This window comes from Vicia villosa, linkage group LG2 (genome assembly GCF_029867415.1).
Source record: "Vicia villosa cultivar HV-30 ecotype Madison, WI linkage group LG2, Vvil1.0, whole genome shotgun sequence".
In the NCBI taxonomy this organism is placed as follows: Eukaryota; Viridiplantae; Streptophyta; class Magnoliopsida; order Fabales; family Fabaceae; genus Vicia; species Vicia villosa.
In genome coordinates, this window is record NC_081181.1 from 162,612,981 (window position 1) to 162,633,882 (window position 20,902).

Genomic DNA, 20,902 nt, shown 5'->3' on the forward strand with positions numbered 1-20,902 from the left:
AATTATGTTTTATGACTTGCTTGTCTAATTTATGGTTAATGTCAATTGCATATGTTAAATTTAGACAACACACTAAGCAATCAACAAAATGCAAAATTTATGTCTGTTTCTGCATAATTCGGAAATGAACTTCCGAAATATACATGTCTGGAGCCTATTTTCGGAAGTTCATTTCCGAAATGTCCCTTGATGCAGGATAAGGTTTGTTGGGCCATCAATGTTCCAATAAGTCTATAAATACCACACACTCTTCTTCAACCTCTCCACACCACAAAACACAAAATGACACAAACCTACCCCCACCTAGCATTCGTCTACTTTGAAACCGGCTACCCGATGTCGTTCCAATTTCGCTTCTCGCGCGACACGCCGTTTGCGGAGTTGATACCGTCGCTCAACACGCTTTTGCGCTATCCCGAGAATCGAAAGGTTGTCAAGCTCGAGTACCGCTCGCCATCACTTAACGACGAGGGAGGCATTAAGTTCACACCTTTTGAGATCAAGAACGACGAAGATTGGGCGGTTATGTGGACAACGTTCGACCGATTTTCTTCGAAAGGCCCGATCGAGTTGGACGCCAAACTTCAAAGATCGGCGGACGACGTTATCAAAATGTTGACTCATCCCCACCTACCCGTGTTCAACAATATGTAACTTTAATTTTCAGTAATATTATCGTTGTAATCTTCACCCGATTAAATAAAGCGAATTGTTGTTGTTTTTCATTTTCTTCTGTCCAGACATATTTTCGGAAGTTCATTTCCGAATTCCCAAGGGGGGTGCGTCCGAAGATGAACTTCCGAAACACCACATTTTCTGAAAATGTAACTTTATTTCGGAGATGCATCTCCGAAATCAATATTTTATATTAAAAAAACACGTTTTCGGAGATGCATTTCCGAAAACACCTTTTTTTTAAAAAAAAATACAGTTTCGGAAATGAACTTCCGAAACAAGGGGTATTGTGGTAAATTCACCATGGGTGGGCAAGAAGGTTGGGAGGTGGGTGAAGAAAAATTCTTGTCAAAAATGTCTCTCTTCAATTTAGGTTGTGGAATGTGTTTTCTTTTTTTCAAGTGCTTTGATTTTAAAATTCGAACACTCTATATAAGTCGCGAGCCTTCTTCTTTCTCCTCATTTTTACATTTTAACTTTGAAAATTGAAGAATTCAAAAATTGAAAACCATTGCGTTAAATAATCATATTTTCAATTATTTAACAAGAAGGTGATACATATTTGCTCAAATATTTGATTTATTGGTGTATTTTTTATAATATTTTGTTAACATCTCAAAATTGGTTAGAAAAATAATTATATAAAGAATTCAATTATATTTGAAAAAGAACTTACACTAATCAATAATTTTGAAGCATCATGTAACTCATCATTCATCTCACGTTCTTTCATGATTAAATCCCTTTCAATGTTTCAAGTTCTTTAGTTAACACTTTCTTTTCTAGTAGTTCATTCTTGAAAGTATAAATTTGATGCTTTAAAAAAATGAACAAATATGGAAGAAAGTTGAACAAAAACCAGAAATCACTACAGCATTTTAGACTTTAGGCAACCAAACATTAGACTACGGCTCAAAAAGCGTAGCCTAAAAGTTTAATTGCCGCGGTTAATAATCCGTCCCCTATTGTCTTTATGCCACGGTTATTTTGACGTGGGCTTTATACAACCGTAGCTTATAGTGCAAAGACAGCGGATTTTTAGTCGTACATATGTCTGACCACGTGCAAAAGGTGTAGTTTTTTCTTATTCATTAGGCAACACATATAAACCGTTGTTATATTCTTGTTTTATAAAAAAAAAAAGCCGACATTTTATGTCAGATTAAAATTACAAAACTTAACTCACTATTTAAAATTACTTTTAAACTTATAAAAATTCAATTCAAAATAATTTTTATAAAATCAAATTAAAACCACTTTTGTTTAAAATTATAAGAAAAGTCGTCTACTTTTTTTGAAAGATTATATTATATTATTATTGATAAGCCTTTTTTTTTAATCATTATTCATATTAAGTTAGTCATTATTGAAAGGATGTTATTATATTGTTTTTTTTATATATTAATAAATATATTTTTTAATACATATATAATCTTATGTGTTTATTAAATATAAAGTATAATTTTGATATTTAAATTATAAAATACTAAAATTATACTTTTGATTTACAACAAATAAATTCAATAATTTTAATTATATTTGAATAAATTTTAATAAAAGATAATTTTAAAATATAAAATTAAGTTTTTTTTAACTGTCACCTACATATTTTATATTATATAAATTGACATTCATCATATAATTAAATTGTGTTAGTTTACGTTAATTGACAAATAGAAAGTTTACACTAATATCATTATCATTATTATATTAAATTTTATAAATTGTGATATTAATGGAATGGAATGATATGGGTTACACACTTACAGCTTCCGATAATTAAAATTGAATGATCAAAATAATAATAAAAAAATTGATATAATATATTTTTATTTTAGAAATTGGTTTTTGGGCTGAAACAAGACTACAAGGCCCCACGAGGCCCACTTAAACCAATTGAGTTCGGGTAACCGTCATACTAGGTTTAGAGGTATATTTTAGAAAGAAAAAGATTTATGTGAAGCCGCCTTCTTCTCCCTCACCGTTTCCTTTCTTTCTCAATACTAGTACTTTACCCCGTGCGATGCACGTGTTTAGGCGGGATTTTGGTCTAAAGTTGGCGCCTAAACATGTATCCTGTTTTAATATATTAAAGATTATTCATCAAAGCTTCTGGTATTCTCCAAGCCCCTTACGTTTCAATTTTGGAGTTAATTAAAATTGGAAGTCTTCCAACGTTCAATGAACAATAGTTCGTTTCAACAATCTGATGCCACAGATCTGTCTCCTTAGTTGATGTTACAAAGTATTCAAAGCACTGACTCATAGTTTCGTCTCCTCAGTTTCAATATTTAGGTATCAATAAAGAATTATTTTAGAATTTTTAATTTCACAGTTTCTTCTCCTCAGATTCAAATTTTTGGTATTAATTATTAAATAAAATCACCACTCCTCAATTTTCATTATTTTACTTTCCCCTTTTTCATTTGTCATTATTATTATTTAATCAATCATCAATCTCTGTAGATCTAATTTTTATGCCCTTTTAATATATGTGAGTTTAATTTTTCAGGTATGGTGTATTTTGACATCGGAAGAGGTCATGGTGAAGTGCCTTGGGGATTAAAGCATTTGTGTGGTGCTATAGTAGATTATTCATTATTGTAGATCCTATTTTATTATTGTAAAAAATGACTTTTATAGTTATTTATTCAACTTTGGTGAATTTAACTTAATTCACTATTTATTTGTAGTGAACTCTTTGATGTAATGAATAAAAAGAGATTCATAATTACTAATATAATAATAGTTGATTTTAATTAAATTGCATAATTGTCAATAATTTACAATTGGGGCTTAAAACTATACAAAACGATGATACAATGTCTTAAAGTTTAGGCGACATTTCACACAAGTGGTTTAAAGTAAAAACCAAATTGTTTGACTAATATAAATAGCCGTAGCCTAAAGAAAAGGCAACATTTATTGAAATGTAGCCTGAAAAAATCGTCGCAGCAAACATGTTTACAGAACCGTTGTCTATTCACATATTTTAGAGGGTGGTTATAGTTATTTATGGGCGAAAGTCATAAAACCGTTGCCTGAAGGAATAGGCAACGGCGACATATTCCACACCTTGAAAACCATAGTCTAAATGCTTTGGCCGCGGTTTTTCTATATACAGCTACGGTTTTGCGTTGTTGTCTAAACTCATTTTTGTTGTAGTGAGTATTCGTGATATTTTAACCATAAAAGAGCAAGAGAAAAATGATGAGTTGAAGAATGCTAGAAAATCATTAATCAGTGTAAGGTATGTTTCTAATACAACATAATATTTCATATGATTATTTTCAAAGTCAATTTAATAGGTTATATGTTTAAAGAGGGGTTAGTAAAATAAATAATCAATATTCAATATAATAAACTCAAGTCGACGGAACAAGATCAGAGTTGCATAAAGAATCACAAAACATAAACTCAATATCAATCTAAAACTCAACAACAACATCATCGACAATAACATCAGCAACGAGTTTCAACAACAACAACAACAATAAACCTATAACATAAATCTATTTAAAAAACAACAGCGACATAAACTTCTAGGATTTAGGGTCTCAACAACAAAAATAACAACAACAACAACAACAACAACAACAACAATAAACATATAACATAAACATGTTTAAACATCAACAATAAGATAAATCTCTAGGGTTTCAGATATCCACAACAACAATATGAGTAGTGATGTTTGATGTATCAGATTTCTAAAGAAGTCAAAGAAAGTGATTTGGATCTCTGAAGAAGAAACGAGCGTCCTAGACACACATATCTTCTTCGTATTGAATATGTTATCTATTTAGGGTTCTCTTGTTGGCTCTCTTGTTAAGGGGCCTTCATTAGGCTTTGTTTCAGTTGCTTAGAAAAGTGAAATTGAATGGTACAATAGCTAAAATTATATATATATATATATATATATATATATATATATATATATATATATATATATATATATATATATATATATATATATATATATATATATATATATATATATATCAGAGAAGCAAATTCACCTCGGTTAGAAAACAAAACCAAGGTGAAAATTGGCGTATTTTTATATTAAAATTTTTTTATTCAGAAAGGCACCACTTTTAATGAAATAAAAACATAATCTAAAATTTTTGGGATTCGAAGCATGTACTATTAACTAGTTTATCCTTCGATTTTTATTAAAATCGACAAAATAAAGTATAGATTAAAAATAAAAATATAGTCTGAAGATGTTGGAAATTTGATTGAAAATTTTTAATTCATCATTGACCAAGTCATATAAATGTGGAGAAATGAGGGATCATTTATAAGAAGTTTTATGTAGTTGCTCAGAGAATTCTAACAATACCCTTGCCTCCTAAGTGTTTTACCAATGATGCCACGCCATTCTAATTGATATCTAATTTATCATTAGAGAAGACAATAGCATCATTAAATGATAAGGAGATGCTTAAAAACTTTAGGGTATTACAAAAAATGACTATTGAATTTATGCAGAAAAAAAAAAGAAAAGAAAAGAAAAGTAATACGTTTGAAAATTTATTAAATTATTTGAGTTATAAAAACAAGTGTGAAGTGCCTTATACATTACATCTCTTTGTAAATAATAAGTCTTTGGGAATTATACATGGCACCTATCACATTTGTATATGAGATCTCCACTATTTTAAAAATAATTGGTGTTAATCCTCTCATAATTTACCTTTTTAAAATTTTAAGGTTTTTTGAAAAAAAAATATTTTCAAAATCTCTGCCAAAGAATCGGGTAGTTATGAACAAAATCACATAAAAATTATAACAATGATTGGCTGAAAAAGCTTGGGATTTACCATAAATTTTAGAAAAATCTTATATGTATTTGCATGTATATCGAATTATAAAAAATCGTATTTTTTCAACACCCTCAAAAATCATATAGACAAAATCCTGATTATTTATTTTTTCATTGGGTTGCCTTAAATTGGTGTAGATGGGATGGACGAAGATCTAGAAGATTTGACGCGGTTTTTCACAACTACAGAGGTATGTTTAACTAATATTTTTCTCTATTCAATTAAATTTTATAAAATTATGTAGGTCTGTCATTAATTTGTTTTATGTTATAATATGTAGATCATTTCTAACCCGACTAGAATTGCTATCATGGGAACAAATGGTTAGCCAACAATACAAGATATACGTACTAGGCCATTTAAAGACTAATGAAAGATAATTTGTGAATGATATGACAAAGCACCACATGGCTTTGAGTTTTATAATAGGTGTATTGAAAGATCAAAATCTTGAAAATATGATAAGTGTCGAACAAGTGTCTAAAGAAAAAGCTACATATTGGTCTACTATGAGAGGTTGATGCATGAAAATGCAATATTTGATAAGTTTAATCATGATGAAAGGTATGTGTGTTGGATAAGAAACGGGAAGGAATCAGATGATGTCAGTGATATATTCTAGACACTTCCTGATTCAATCAAGCTTCTGAACATGTTTCATTTGATTACCATCTTTGACTCTACATATAAAACCAACAACTACTAACTACCACTACTTGAGTTTATTGATGTTATGTCACTCAAAGTTGACATTCTCATTTGGGTTTGCTTACTTGAAACATGAAAGGGAAACCAATTTCATATAATCTCTAGATATTGTGAAGGAATTGTTCACATCTGATAAGTTGTTTTCCAAGGTTACAATGATTGGTTGAGAATTTGATTTGATGAATTCCATTAAAAAAATTCCAACCTAAATCCAATTTGTATATACTTTTATATGTTGTGAAAAACGTTGGAGAAAAATGCAAGGTGCTTGTTGATGATAATAGACAAGAGCGTGTGATGGATCGTCACTTAATATTGTCAAATATATTATACATCTTAGCACATGCATATGTATCAAAATAATCAGACACCTAAACAAATATCTCGTCATTATCCCATCTAGAACACCCACTCTACGTCTACTACAATGGAGAGTATGTGGTCCACAAATCTCTTCGGTCCTTCTACGGTGAGAACCGATGTGTGCTAATATACTTTCCCTAATATGTAAAAGAAGACCAGTAATATTATCTACATCATCAGTAGATCTCTCTGCCACAACACTAACATGTATGTTACTCGGTCTAGAGATAATGCTAATATCTCTTCTTCTTTGTCTCATTAAAAAACTATTAATATTTTTTTTAAGCATACCGAATATTCATTAAAGTTCGATGTTACCCCCACCCCATTATTGATTTTCTGATAAATTCTCGGGCCACCTTTTCCATTATACTTTATTTTCCTAAATTTTTGGTGTCTATCATGCATTTATATCGAATTTCATAAAAAAAAATTGGATACAGGCCCATGTATCTATACCAAGTTTTTTTAGAAACCCGAGATGTCACCCCATATAACACCAAATTTATCTATAAATTCTATGAAAACCAAAACTTATAATACTGGTTTTATTTGTCCAAATTTGAAATGTAATATATAATTGATGTAAATGCATAAATTCGTGCATTTTACCGAATATGTGTAGCATATTTGAAATATTCGTCAAGAAATCCGGAATTTTTCAAAAGATTTTAAAAAATCCTTAAGGCTAAATTGCCTCTAGGGTCCTTTAACTTATTTAAATGTAACAACTTGGTCCTTTATGTTATTTTTGCTTCACAATGGTCCTTTAAGTTACCTAACGTCCTCAACGTTGGACTTGGTCAAATGTCATGTTAAAAAAAGATGATGTGTCCATTAAGTTGTTGATGTGTCCAGTCCTAGGTGTCCACTATTCTTTTATGTTTAAAATTCATTCTTTTACGTTCCACTTCTAAAATAGAAGGAAGGTGAAGATATTAGAAGGTCACGCAGAAGGTGAAGAAAGTAGAAGGTCAAGCAGAAGGCGAAGGTGCTCATAGACGACTACGGAGCTGAAGGCGAAGGTGCTCGTACACAAGATCATTGTTGAGGTATGTATCACATATTCTAAACTGATTGTTGCTGAATGTGTGTCTGTCGTTGATAATAGCAATGTTAGGGTTTGATACTCATTAGGTTGTTGGGTGTGTGTGTTGTTGACGTTAGCAATGTTAGGGTTTGATACTCATTAGGTTGTTGGGTGTGTGTTGTTGATGTTCTTAGGTCAATCTGGACATGGATGAGTTTTATGTTGATTTCCATCATGGGGGATTTTTCGCCTGTGATAAGTATGAACAAGGGGAAGTGTCGAACTGGAAATGTGATGGTGATAAATGGAGTTACTTTGAGATTTTGGGGGTTGTTAATAAGATGGGATATCCAGGGGTGCTTGAAATTTGGTACGAATTTGCTGGGACATTGAAAGCGTTAGAAGATGACTATGGTGCTATAGAAGCACTGAACTGGTCTAAGACAAATGGAAAAGTTGATATATACATTGTTCACCTTATATCCCAACCTGACATAGTGGCCCAACCTGAAACAAATGAGGTCCAAGCAGAAGTGGTTGTAACTGGAACAACTGAGGTCCCACCTGAAACAACTGAGGTCCCACCTGAAACAAATGAGGTCCCGCCTGAAACAACTGAGGTCCAACCTGAATCAAAAGAGGCCCAACCTGAAACAAACGAGGCCCAATCTGAATCAAAAGAGGCCCAACTTGAAACAAATGAGGCCCAATCTGAAACTGAAGTAGGTGAAGTAACTAACAGGGACATAATAGAAGGGTTTTATGACTCAGCCGATGAGATTTTAAATGATGAATTTGGAGAATTGTTAGTTGGAGAAGGGTTCATAGCTGGCCAAAATGATCAACCTCTTGATGAACTACTACCAGAGGAGACATCTAAAAAAAGGAAGAGGACTAATGGAAGACCAAAGAAAAAAAAGTGGTAGTGGAACTCCAAAAAAGGCAAGTTCAGGAAGCTTAAATAAGGGAAAAAAGGGAAGACCAAAGAAAAAACAAGTGGATGAAGGATTAAATGCAGATGGTGTAGAAACATCAAGTGAGGAAGATGTTCTTGATTTTGGATTTAAAAAAAGGAGCATAGGTAGGAAGGTATGTCATGGTTTGTCAGACTCTGACTATCAAACTGAAGAGCTATTAAGTGAGGATTGAAGGATAGAAAAACACTTAGAAAGGGGGGGTTTGAATAAGTGTAGCTTTAAAAACTTGACAGATAAAAAATAAATTGCACAGTTATTTTTATCCTGGTTCGTTGTTAACTAAACTACTCCAGTCCACCCCCGCAGAGATGATTTACCTCAACTGAGGATTTAATCCACTAATCGCACGGATTACAATGGTTCTCCACTTAGTCAGCAACTAAGTCTTCCAGAGTCTTCTGATCACACACTGATCACTCCAGGAACAACTGCTTAGATACCCTCTAAGACTTTCTAGAGTATACTGATCCACACGATCACTCTAGTTACAACCTGCTTAGATAACCTCTAAGACTTCCTAGAGTATTCTGATCCACACGATCACTCTAGTTACTTACAACTTAATGTAATCAATTCAAGAGTATTACAATTGCTTCTTAAAAGCTATAATCACAAACTGTGATATTTCTCTTAACGTTTAAGCTTAATCTCACTAATATATTACAACAGCAATGTAGTGAGCTTTGATGAAGATGAAGATTCTGAGCTTTGATTTGAACAGCGTTTCAGCAAGTTGATATTCACAGAATGGGTGTAGAATTCGTTAACCTTGCTTCTCATCAGAACTTCATATTTATAGGCGTTGGAGAAGATGACCGTTGAGTGCATTTAATGCTTTGCGTGTTCCGTACAGCATCGCATTTAATGTTATACGCTTTTGTCAACTACCTCGAGCCTTGTTCACGCTGTGTCTACTGACGTAGCCTTTAATAGCTTTTAACCTTCCTTTTGTCAGTCAGCGTAGCCTGCCACTTGTACTTCCTTCTGATCTGATGTTTGTGAATACAACGTTTGAATATCATCAGAGTCAAACAGCTTGGTGCAAAGCATCTTCTGATTCTTCTGACCTTGAAGTGCTTCTGAGCGTGATACCATCAGAACTTCAGTGCTTCTGATCTCATGTTCTTCTGATGCTTCCATAGACCCATGTTCTGATTCTGCTTCGACCATCTTCTGATGTCTTGCCAGACCATGTTCTGATGTTGCATGCTGAACCCTTTGAGACAAAGCTTCTGAGCGCTGAATTATGCATACTCTTTATATATTTCCTGAAAAGGAAATTGCATTGGATTAGAGTACCATATTATCTTAAGCAAAATTCATATTATTGTTATCATCAAAACTAAGATAATTGATCAGAACAAATCTTGTTCTAACAAGGATGACATGAGTAGTGATTATTCTGATGAGAGTGGGAAGGTAAAGTATCCATCATTTGTTCCTCCTAAGAAGTTCAATGACTATAAGTGGGTGTTAGGAAGCTTGTTTTCAACAAGGGAAGAGTTCAAGGAAGCTGTGTCAAGTTATGCTGTTCACAATGGTAGGGATTTAAGATACCTGAAGAATGATAAGACTAGGGTCAGAGTGGGTTGCAAGGAAGGTTGTGGATGGGTGGCTTTGTGTTCTAAATTGCCACATGAGGATACTTGGCAATTAAGAACATTAAATGATAATCACACTTGTAGTAGAGAGTATAATGTTAGGATGTTTAATACAAACTGGCTAGGGAAGAAGTTGTATTCAACAGTTAGAATTAACCCCAATGTCAAACTGACTGCTATTTGTGACAAAGTACATGAAAAATGGAATGCTGGAATGAATAGGATGAAAGCTTACAGGGCAAGAAAGGCAACATTAGATATGGTTGAAGGGTCTTTCAAGGAACAATATAGAAGACTTTATGACTATACACATGAGCTACTGAGATCTAACCCAAACAGCACCATCAAGATCAATGTCCAAGCAACTGATGTGAATCCTACTGAATTTGAACAACAACCAGAAGATTATGTTATTAGGCCATTACTACCAAGCTTCCATAGACTTTATATGTGCCTTGAAGCTTGCAAGAAAAGTTTCCAAGTTTGTAGACCAATAATAGGAATAGATGGATGTTTTCTCAAGGGCATCTATGGTGGGCAGATTCTTGCAGCAGTTGGGAGAGACCCCAATGATCAAATGTTGCCCATTGCAATGGCTGTAGTTGAAGCTGAGACAAAAGATTCTTGGGCATGGTTTTTTGACCTGCTAGTTAGAGACTTGGGAGGACAAGAAATATGTAAGAAATTCACTTTCATTTCAGATCAGCAGAAGGTAACATTATTGTCTTAACTTTTTTTGCTTTGTAACAATTCAATCCTTTGTCTTTTAAAAATGTAAAAAATTAAATCCTTTCAAAGTGTAACATTGTTTGTTCATTACATGATTAGGGACTGTTACCTGCAATAGAGGAGTTATTGCCTGGAGTTGACCAGAGATTCTGTGTTAGACATCTATATAGCAACTTTAGAAAAAGGTTTCCAGGCAAGCAATTGAAGGAATTAATGTGGAGGGCAGCAAAGGCAACCTATCCCCAAGCATGGGAAAGGGAAATGAGGGAGATGAGAAAGGTTAATGAGGAAGCATACAAGCATTTGTTGAAGATTCCTCCTAGATTTTGGAGTAAATCACAATTCAAATATACAACAAAAAGTGATGTGTTGGTTAACAATATGTCTGAAACTTTTAATAGTGTTATTATTGGACCAAGACAAAAACCAATTGTAACAATGATGGAGGAGATCAGAGGGTACCTCATGGATAGATGGGCAACTAATAGAGCCAAGATTGAAGAGTATGGTGAGTCTGTACTACCAAGAATTAAGAAAGTTCTAGAAAGAAGGCAGGAATTCTCAAGGTTTTTTATAGCAAGGTAATTCAAATGACACATCATAAATGACATTAATTCTGAAACACTATACTCATATAATCCTCTTTTTTCAAGGTTATCAGGCAACATGATTTATGAAGTGAGGCATACTAGTGTGACTGGGGAAAAATTCACAGTTAACCTCAATAAGTTTGAGTGCTCTTGTAGGATTTGGATGCTGACTGGGATTCCATGCCACCATGCATTGTCTTGTATCCTCAATAGATCTGAAGATCCTACTGAGTACATTCCTTCCTGGTTTAGGAAGGAGACATACCAAGCTTGCTATGCACCTCTGATATATCCAACAAATGGGGAGAATTTGTGGGAATTGACACCATATCCTGACATTCTTCCTCCCCCATCCAGAAGGGCACCTGGGAGGCCAAAAAAGAGAAGTAATAGAGATGCTGATGAAAAGAGGAAGGATAGTACTACTGTTTCCATAAAGTGCTTGCCAAATAAATGCTCAGCATGTGGTCTATCTGGACATAACAAATCATCATGTCCATCTGCACCAAGACAGTCCAACAATGCAACCACTGCACAATCTCAAAGTACCACCACTGTCCCCACCCAAACTCCCACAACTGTCTAATCTCAAACACCCACAACTGCCCAATCTCAAAGTACCACCACTGTCCCCACCCAAACTCCCACAACTGCCCAGTCTCAACCTACAAATAGAGTTCAAAAAAGGCAGTCTCAAAATGTTACCATCCAAAGCCAACCAACAAGTAGAGTTCAAACAAGGCAATCAACAGTGACCCAAAAACAAGGAGTTCAAACACGCCATTCAATCACAGTTGCTCAACTACTTGCCATGAGGAGGGCTAGACAAGGACAAGGACCAACAGCGGCATTTCAGCCACCAACAAGTCAGAGACCCAAGATGCCTTATAAAAGAAAATCCAAATAGGATGTAACCTTGTTTGGTGCTTTTTGGGATTTAATGTTTTGATTATTTTGGGATCTAATGTTTTTATTGGTTTTTTATTATCTAATTTTGATTAGTTAACTACTCAGCTATCAACTATGTAATTCTGTTATGAAGTGTTTAATACCAACTGACAATGTTTTGGTTGATTGAATATGCAATGTTTTGGTTATTTATTGATTTACTATCTAATTCTGGTTTGTGTATAACACTGTTATAAACTGGTTTCTGTATAACAATGTATATCAGTCATGTGTTAAATTGTAACAAACTGATCATTTATGATTTTAAATTGTAACAAACTGATCCTTTAAGATTTTAAATTGTAACAACTATGTCTTACTGATTCTTATATTGTAACAACCAGATCTTCATTTGTACATTGCACTAAGTAGTAAATTGCAGTATCAAAACTGGAATATGCAACACAGATCAAGAAGATAGCATTAAACTCCAATTGTCATAAAATATTACATCAAGGGGCCAAAAACTACTTGTTACAACCATAACATTAACATTAACTATGATCACCACTCCTTAAACAACATACAAATCAACACTACAACAATCAAAACTAAACAGATTATGACATAAAATAGCATCTTCATCATCTTCAAAATGTTCTTCATGATATCCTTGTTGTAGTTGTCATCCCTCCTAAGCATCTTGAGTTGTAAATCCTTTTCGTCACATTTAGAACACCTTGATAATGCAGTGTGTTGTATCTCTTGTTTGCCTTCATCACTATGTTGATTTTCATACCACAGAAAAAAATTGCAACCAGGATTATCATCTTCACTCTGTTAACAAAATCAACAAGAGTAAACCCAACTCAGACACATAAGAATTAAATATCATATCCAACCTAATCACAACATACATACCTTAAAATATCTGCATCCCCAAAATAGCTTCCCCAAGTTTCTTCCTTTCTTCTTAACTGATCTTATCGCTGCTTTGGATCCACACAAACATAACGGTTCAATTCCAGATTGAGACGCACTCGATATTAACGAAATTGAGTTCTCAGCTCTACGATTTGTTGCGCTGCTACCGAATTGGGGCATTGACGGAGAGGAGAAAAAAATTAGGGTTCACGATTTTGGGAATGAGATGGAAATGTAAACCCAAAAAGCTTAGGGTTCACGATTTGTAGGAATTTTTTTTCACAAATTAAATAAACAATATGATATATTCACAGTTAGCATACCTTAACGGACAGCTAAGCACCGTTAGTGACAAATCATCATTTTTGGGACGGAACCTTTGACTAAGGGCAGCGTTGACAGTGTTATGTAACTTAAAGGACCATTGTGAAGCAAAAATAACATAAAGGACCAAGTTGTTACATTTAAATAAGTTAAAGTACCCTAGAGGTAATTTAGCCAATCCTTAAAAGTTAATTGTGATTGCCCATTTACTTAGTTTTTAGTTACTGAACAATAAAGTCATTTCATCACACATGTGGGGGTGTTTGGTACATATGTGAGGTTAAATGGATGCGACTGGCTTAAGGCCCAAGTAAATAACAGTTTTAGGCCCAAAAATATGTTTTCACTAATCTTCTCTTTCTTACTTTTTATTAAATTTTTTTTTTTGATAAAAATAGTATCTCATGTTAACAATCGTGTCCTATTTTAAGTTTGAGTAATGTTATTCTTACACCTAATAATAATATTTATAAAAAATATTTTTTATTTTTAAAATTACAGACGACACTGTTCATGTACGGACGTGCATTAACCAACTTCATTACTGCATTAACCAAGTTTTTACACTACATTAACCAAGTTTGATGACTGCTAAAAATTATTGTTAATACCTGGATATTGCATTAACCAACTTTTACACTGCATTAACCAAGTTTTTACACTGAATTAACCAAGTTTGTGACTACTAAAAATCATTTTTAATACCTGAATATTGCATTAACCAACTTCATTATTGTATTAACCCAGTTTTTACACTGCATTAACCAAATTTGAGTAATGCTATTCTTACATCCATGAATTGTACTTTATAGTAGTCACCAAACTTAGTTAATGCAGTGTAAAAACTTGGTTAATGCAGTAATGAAGTTGGTTAATACAACATCCAGGTATTAAAATTAATTTTTAGCAGTCATCAAACTTGGTTAATGCAGTGTAAAAACTTGGTTAATGCAATAATGAAGTTGGTTAATGCGAGTCCGTACATGAACAGTGTCGTCCTTAATTTTAAAATTAAAAGTAAATATTATTATTTTATTTTAAAAAATACTGTTCACCGTATAAATACGTATAAATACGGTGAACAGTGTTTGGTGTAAGTATTGGTGTAAATTTTTGGTGTAAGAATAGTATTACTCTTTCAGTATTTTCTTTAAAGTGTTAGAATAATGGTAAAAGTTTCATTTTTTTTAGTTGGTAAAAGTTTCATTTTTTTTTAGTTAGGTAAAAGTTTCATCTTATAATACCATGAAATAAAGTTCAAATTTTCTGTAACTGTTATAAATGAACTCCAATATTACTCTCATTAATTAAGAATATACAATGATGAATTTATATTTTAGACATATCTTTAATATATTAAAACAGGATACATGTTTAGGCGCCAACTTTAGACCAAAATCCCGCCTAAACACGTGCATCGCACGGGGTAAAGTACTAGTTTTGAATAGAAATTGAATACAAAATTAAGACTGCGCTATATTGAATATATTCTTTCTTATATTTTGGATTAAGATTGCATAACAAACATTTGTATAAATTCACAATATTTATATTATTAAATTAATCTTGATTCTCAACATTAATTGTATTACCACATTTTGCAGTCTAACCTTAACCTTTCTACAATTCTGATCTCCAAAAAATAAAAATCTTTGGCTTTTTAGAAAAGCAATTATTTGTCACTTTCCTAATTACCATAACTTGACTGAAAGCATTTATCATCCTTAGTTCTAATCTAAAGATTAACTGCTTGTATTATCATCCTTGTACATTCTTCATTAACAATAACAATGAGGTTGAGTTTTCATCTTCTTCTCCTTTTCTCACCACCTACAAAAAATTAATACAAATCATTGTCTAGAATACTAATTTCAAAATTTCAACTATAATCTTTTTTTTATACTTTCTTCAAACAAATCCGAATCCGACATATGTTTTTTTGTCGATCTTTGCACATTGTTTTATTTGAAACTACGGATAAAAAAGTCACTTGTAACCGTCGTTCTTATTCAGATTATAAAATCGGTGGTTTCGAACAATTAACTTGAAGATGATAAAGATCCATCGAAGTTCACAATTTGCAGTAGCTAAAGCTCTATATTCAATTTTAGAAGAAGATCTTAAAATTAAAACTAAATAATTGTAAATAGTTTTCTTTATTTGTTAATAATTTTTAAATAAAAACTTTTTAGCAGGTTGACATTTATGTCTGACTGTCTCAAATAATATAAGGGTTAAATGTGAGGTTTTGAGTTTTATCTAAAATTGAATAGCAAATCTTTTTATTCATGTCTAACTAAAAATACACAAAACACTTACATGATTAGGAGGCAAAATTGTTGAAGGGTCATGTTCCAATTCCACAAGTCCTCTACTAGATGATTTGATTTCAATTTGTGTTGAGAAAAGTGCTGAAACAGGACGATGATCAGAGAATTTGCTTTCACTTCTAATATAATGAAGTTGCTCAACTCCTTTACCATACCATAAAATTCTATCACACCTGTCCCACCAACAATGTTACATAGTAATTAAATTTTAAAAAATAATAATAATTCCATGTAAATATTATTTTAAATCTACTAATTAATTATAAAAATTCATTTTTTTTACAGTCAACACATCATCGAATAAGCGTTCGATCGAAATCAAATATTATTGAAAATAAAATAATTTTGATTCTCTAAAAATTTGGAGTTTTAAATTTGAACCGTCTGATCTGAGTTCAACGATCATTAATAAAAAAACATACAAACAATATCAATTTGTGTGATTTTTAACAAATCGCTACTTGATGACCTATACTCAAGAAAGGAAAAAGAATATGTAAGTGATTATACTTTACCATGCTGGTGTTCTTTGTTTTTCTCCTGACCTAGTTGGAAGGCCACCACCACAATAGATATTGCTAGTCGAAGATGCATATTTATATGTTGGAGCAAATTCAATGTTACCTTCTTTCCAGCCCTCAAAGACTCCACCTTCTTCTAACTCTTTTTGAAGTTGATCAAACTCTTGCAAACCCTTCCAATCTTGTTTTCTTATTAAATGTCTAGCAAGATGATCTTTCAAGTATAGTCTATAGTTCAAATCCCCAAACCAAAATATGCGACTGTTACATAATCAAAAACTTAGTTAATAATTGACCGAGCTATACTAGGGAGCCATTAAATTTATAGTCTATGTAACACCGACACTTTTACAGAAAATGTGTTCAGTGTCTTACACGTTTCAGTGTCTAATACTGACACATTACATTCAATTAATTTAGTTTTTAAAATTCATATCAATGTTGATACGTCTGTGTCTGAGTTATTGCTGTTAGAGAAAACTTACTCATGGCCCAAAATTGTTAGAGGATGTTGATGATGTTTTGATGTCCTAGGAAAAGATGTTCTCTTAAAAATCTCTTCAACTTGATGATTCCTTCTACCTTCATCACCTTTCTTTTCTCCAGAAGCTAAATGTGCAACAACAAAACAAAAACTTGTCCCTTCAATCAACATACTAACTGCCACACAACCTTTGTTTCCTAAATATCCCATAACACCACATGCAACTGAACAAACTCTCACATTTGAAACACAATATTTTTCTAATACTTGTTCTTTTAACCATACACTTATGAATACTCCAACCATCTTTTTACTTGCTACCATCTTATACTTTCTTTTGTTGTTTCCATCATATGATAATGTTCTTCCTATGAGATTGTTCCAATTTGTTGCTACTGATGAATCCTCTGCTCCTATTACTGTTAATGTCTTTAAAGGTACTATCTCTTGAAACCTGAAAGATTGAAAAAAAATTCTATTAGTACATTAACCTTAATTTAAAAAGAAACATATAAAAAAATAACAAAGAACATACGAAATTTGACTACAGAGTTCGATTTGATTATGAAGTTTTCCTTTAAATCGGATTTAAATACTTCTCTCTAGCTTACAATATTATTCATAAATCGAACTGTTGGAGCGGTTTGTCTGCTTATCAATAGACTATAAAACACATATACATAAATTAACACTGAACATGACACTGACATATCGACATCATAATTTTAAAAAAATACCGATACATACCCAAGAACATATATATCTGCAGAATTCTTTAAATTCAACCACTCGTCTAAATCAACAGCTAAGCTTCCTACAGGAGATCTTCCAGCAACATTCCAAGTACCTACAAAGATCCTGAAAAAAACACATAATCACATATTAAAATATCATAAGCTAATTATATTTTTTAGCCATATTAATTGCATGAAGTTTATATATATAAATATACCTTAGATTGTTTGTTGAAATACATGAATCAAATTCCAGTGACTGAAGGGAAATATTTCCCTCATATTCATCACTTTCATTTTCTTCTCCATCTACAATATAAAATACAAACATAAGAGCATTAACATAGCATGAACTCATACATATATGTTTCTAGTATTAAGAAAAAAATAAAATACATGAATAAATAAAAAATACTAACCTTCAATTTTGTATAAACTATGTGATGGTTTATTTTCCTTTTGCTTAGTGGTGAACCAATTGCATAGCCTCTTATATCTTGAATTCTGGTTCTTCAACTCCATGGCTTATGAGAATTTAGAAGGTCACAAACACATAATTGATACCAATATATTTATTACAAGAAGGAAAAAGATAACATCTAATCTACAAAATTATTTAAATATAATTGAATTAAAAGATGAGAAATAATTTGATATGGTGTAAAAGTATCATAGTGTTAATCGCCTTATAGCAACAAGAAGAAGTGACAAAAGAAGGTATAGCTTAAGATGGAAATGGTTCTTTGAGCGTTGAACACAAGAGAGGGAAATAAGGGACATATATATTTTAAGCCAAAATAAATAAATTACTTAATTACATAAGTTAAATTGAAGAGATAATTTTAGTTCCTTTATTTTAACTAAAATATCATTTTAGACCATCAATTTTATATTTTTGGGAATTTTTCTCACAATTTAATTTTGTGTTTATTTTTTTATGATGTTTATTTTTTTATTAATAGTGTGAAATTGTATGATATGACATTTGCTAAATTGAATTAGAAGCTTTTTTACAATTTTTTTATTTCAGTTTCATTAATTGAATGTAAATTTATAATTCTAAAATAATTATTTTTTATTCAAATTATCAACAATAAAATATCATTAATTATAACTTTATATTACTAATAGATATGAAACCTTATTAAAAATAAAATAAAATATAAATTAGATCCTAGAATTTTGAAAATTTAATATTTCATTTTGAAACCGACTAATTCAGAGGTCTAATATTTTTACTGTTTATATGTGGAGGTCTTAAATGAACCAGTATTTTTATTCGATATGGACAAATCTTCACAACAAGAAAAAATTTTAGAGTTAAAAAATCTTAAACACTTTTAGATATGGAGTTTAAAAGAATCTCAAAAATTACTAAGATTGTTAAAAAAAACTCTTAAAAAAAATCTTCATCACTAGTAATTCTATAACTATATCAATCTACTCTAAAAGTTTGTCTCTATAATAATTACTAAGATTGTTAAAAAAAAATTCTTAAATCGAATTAAATTGCTTAATAAAATTGAATTGAAATTAAAATAATTAAATCATTATATTTGATTAGTGATCGCACAAACAGTTTTACATTAGAATCAAATAATAAATTAACCAATTTAAATTAAAATTGAACCGAATCGAAATTAAAAATAAAAAATATTAAAAACAAATTTAAAATATTTTATTAAAACATTTAAAAATATATATATAACCACTCAGTTTTTTAAAAAATTGTTCAATTTAAAAAGAACTTGTTTACTAACCATTTGATACAGTTTAGAATTTTAAACCAAAATAACAAATCATTAAATTTTAATTTGAATAAATTAAAAGCAGTATATTGATAGTATAAAATAATTTTACACTGTCATTCATCAATCATTAATATCATATAATTTTTTTAAAAATAATAGTGTTATTTGACATTTAATATATTTGTATTTGATTGAGTTTATCCACTACCTAATACTTGGTTATGAATATATGTGATTTATTCTAATAAAAAAGAAGTAGTAGGTACAGGAGGCTTCAGTGTCCTAGACTTAGAAGGGTGCAATAAATGAGCTCATCCAAAGAGAAGATGAAAGTGGATATAAGCCTCACAAGCCTCTATCACGTGTTTGATTATTATAGCCTGTTAGGTGGTGCTGGTCACGTATGTCTCATGTAGTATGTATCATCTATTCTATTCTAATCTATCTATATATGTATGACATATATAGTTGTTTTATTTTATATATTGATATTATTGTTGTTTGTTAAGTCAAATCATTTGGTATATAGTTAGTTGTGTTTCTTTTTTTAGGCCATTATTCATCAAAAAAAAAAAAATACGAGTTTATATTAATGTGATTAAAGTTCAGTTTCTTGCTTTTGCCATGAAGAATTGTGTTGTCGATACCATGCTTCTTCACACAAACAAACATGAAAGAAGCTTGTGTTCTCATCGCCTTTATTAAGTCATATTGATTTAGACATTTGAATTAACTTAGAGTAGTCTATATCTTTTAGGAGTGTCTACAAATTCTCACTGAATTTATTCCTAGCCATGAGATCTTTCATAAATGTTAGTATATTAAGTGTGAGTATGAGTTTCAATTAGATGAATAAATAGGTGATGTACACTTTAAAAGTGAGAGAATTCATAGACCGATAGACATAATGTCTAAAGGTTTTTGGTTAAGATGTTGAGTTCAACTAATTTTAAGTGATTGTTCAAAATTCAATGTGATGATTATTCAACCTCTTCATTTTCTTAATGGCAAATAATAATATATTAAGAAAGAGCGTACGACTTCCACATGACCCAACAATAGACAAGAGACCGTTATTTTCCTAAGTATCCAACTTATTAACCTGTTCAACCCCTCTCTTGACCAACATATCTAAATTATCAAAGACATTCTTACTCTATACTTTTAATATTGAGTGTCGGCTAACATTTGACAAGATCGAGTTCATGGTGTTGTTCATGTTGAAATAAGTTAATGGTGTACTAGCTACCTACAATGAGAATAAGAGTCAAGGGTTTCATGAGTTCAATTTCTCTTGATTTAAGAGACTTTAGTCCTTAATGAAGTCTTTTATTCGAAGAGATATTTCATTAATCCTATTTGAATATCATTTTCTAGAGAAGTATCACGTCTTATTTCATTAATCTTATCTGGAAATTTCAAATTCTCTAGAGAAGTATCACGT

At 31.4% G+C, this 20,902-nt stretch overlaps 2 protein-coding genes across 2 annotated transcripts; one reads left to right on the plus strand and one right to left on the minus strand.

The window, feature by feature from the left end:
* Positions 1-9,968: 9,968 nt before the first annotated feature.
* On the plus strand, positions 9,969-12,088 carry LOC131650482 (uncharacterized). Its single transcript, XM_058920188.1, has 3 exons — positions 9,969-10,895; positions 11,012-11,493; positions 11,659-12,088. The coding sequence occupies exons 1-3, from the start codon at positions 9,969-9,971 to the stop codon at positions 12,086-12,088; spliced, it is 1,839 nt and encodes a 612-aa protein (XP_058776171.1).
* Positions 12,089-14,962: 2,874 nt separating this feature from the next.
* LOC131647295 (type IV inositol polyphosphate 5-phosphatase 7-like) lies at positions 14,963-18,449 on the minus strand. Its single transcript, XM_058917203.1, has 7 exons — positions 18,127-18,449; positions 17,926-18,016; positions 17,721-17,831; positions 16,975-17,427; positions 16,484-16,750; positions 15,958-16,141; positions 14,963-15,468 (listed from the first exon to the last, which is right to left on the minus strand). Exons 1-7 carry the CDS (start codon positions 18,227-18,229, stop codon positions 15,397-15,399), a joined length of 1,281 nt encoding a protein of 426 aa, XP_058773186.1. The 5' UTR covers positions 18,230-18,449; the 3' UTR covers positions 14,963-15,396.
* Positions 18,450-20,902: the final 2,453 nt, after the last annotated feature.

Excerpts from the sequence above, each read along its gene's own strand:
- LOC131650482 (XM_058920188.1), top strand. The coding sequence starts at position 9,969 with ATGAGTAGTGATTATTCTGATGAGAGTGGGAAGGTAAAGTATCCATCA. Across the intron at positions 10,896-11,011 it reads TCATTTCAGATCAGCAGAAG|GGACTGTTACCTGCAATAGA; the intron begins GTAACATTATTG and ends TTACATGATTAG. Across the intron at positions 11,494-11,658 it reads TCAAGGTTTTTTATAGCAAG|GATTTGGATGCTGACTGGGA; the intron begins GTAATTCAAATG and ends GTGCTCTTGTAG.
- LOC131647295 (XM_058917203.1), bottom strand. The coding sequence starts at position 18,229 with ATGGAGTTGAAGAACCAGAATTCAAGATATAAGAGGCTATGCAATTGG. Across the intron at positions 17,832-17,925 it reads ATTTCAACAAACAATCTAAG|GATCTTTGTAGGTACTTGGA; the intron begins GTATATTTATAT and ends TGTTTTTTTCAG. Across the intron at positions 15,469-15,957 it reads CAATTTTGCCTCCTAATCAT|GTGGTGAGAAAAGGAGAAGA; the intron begins GTAAGTGTTTTG and ends AATTTTTTGTAG.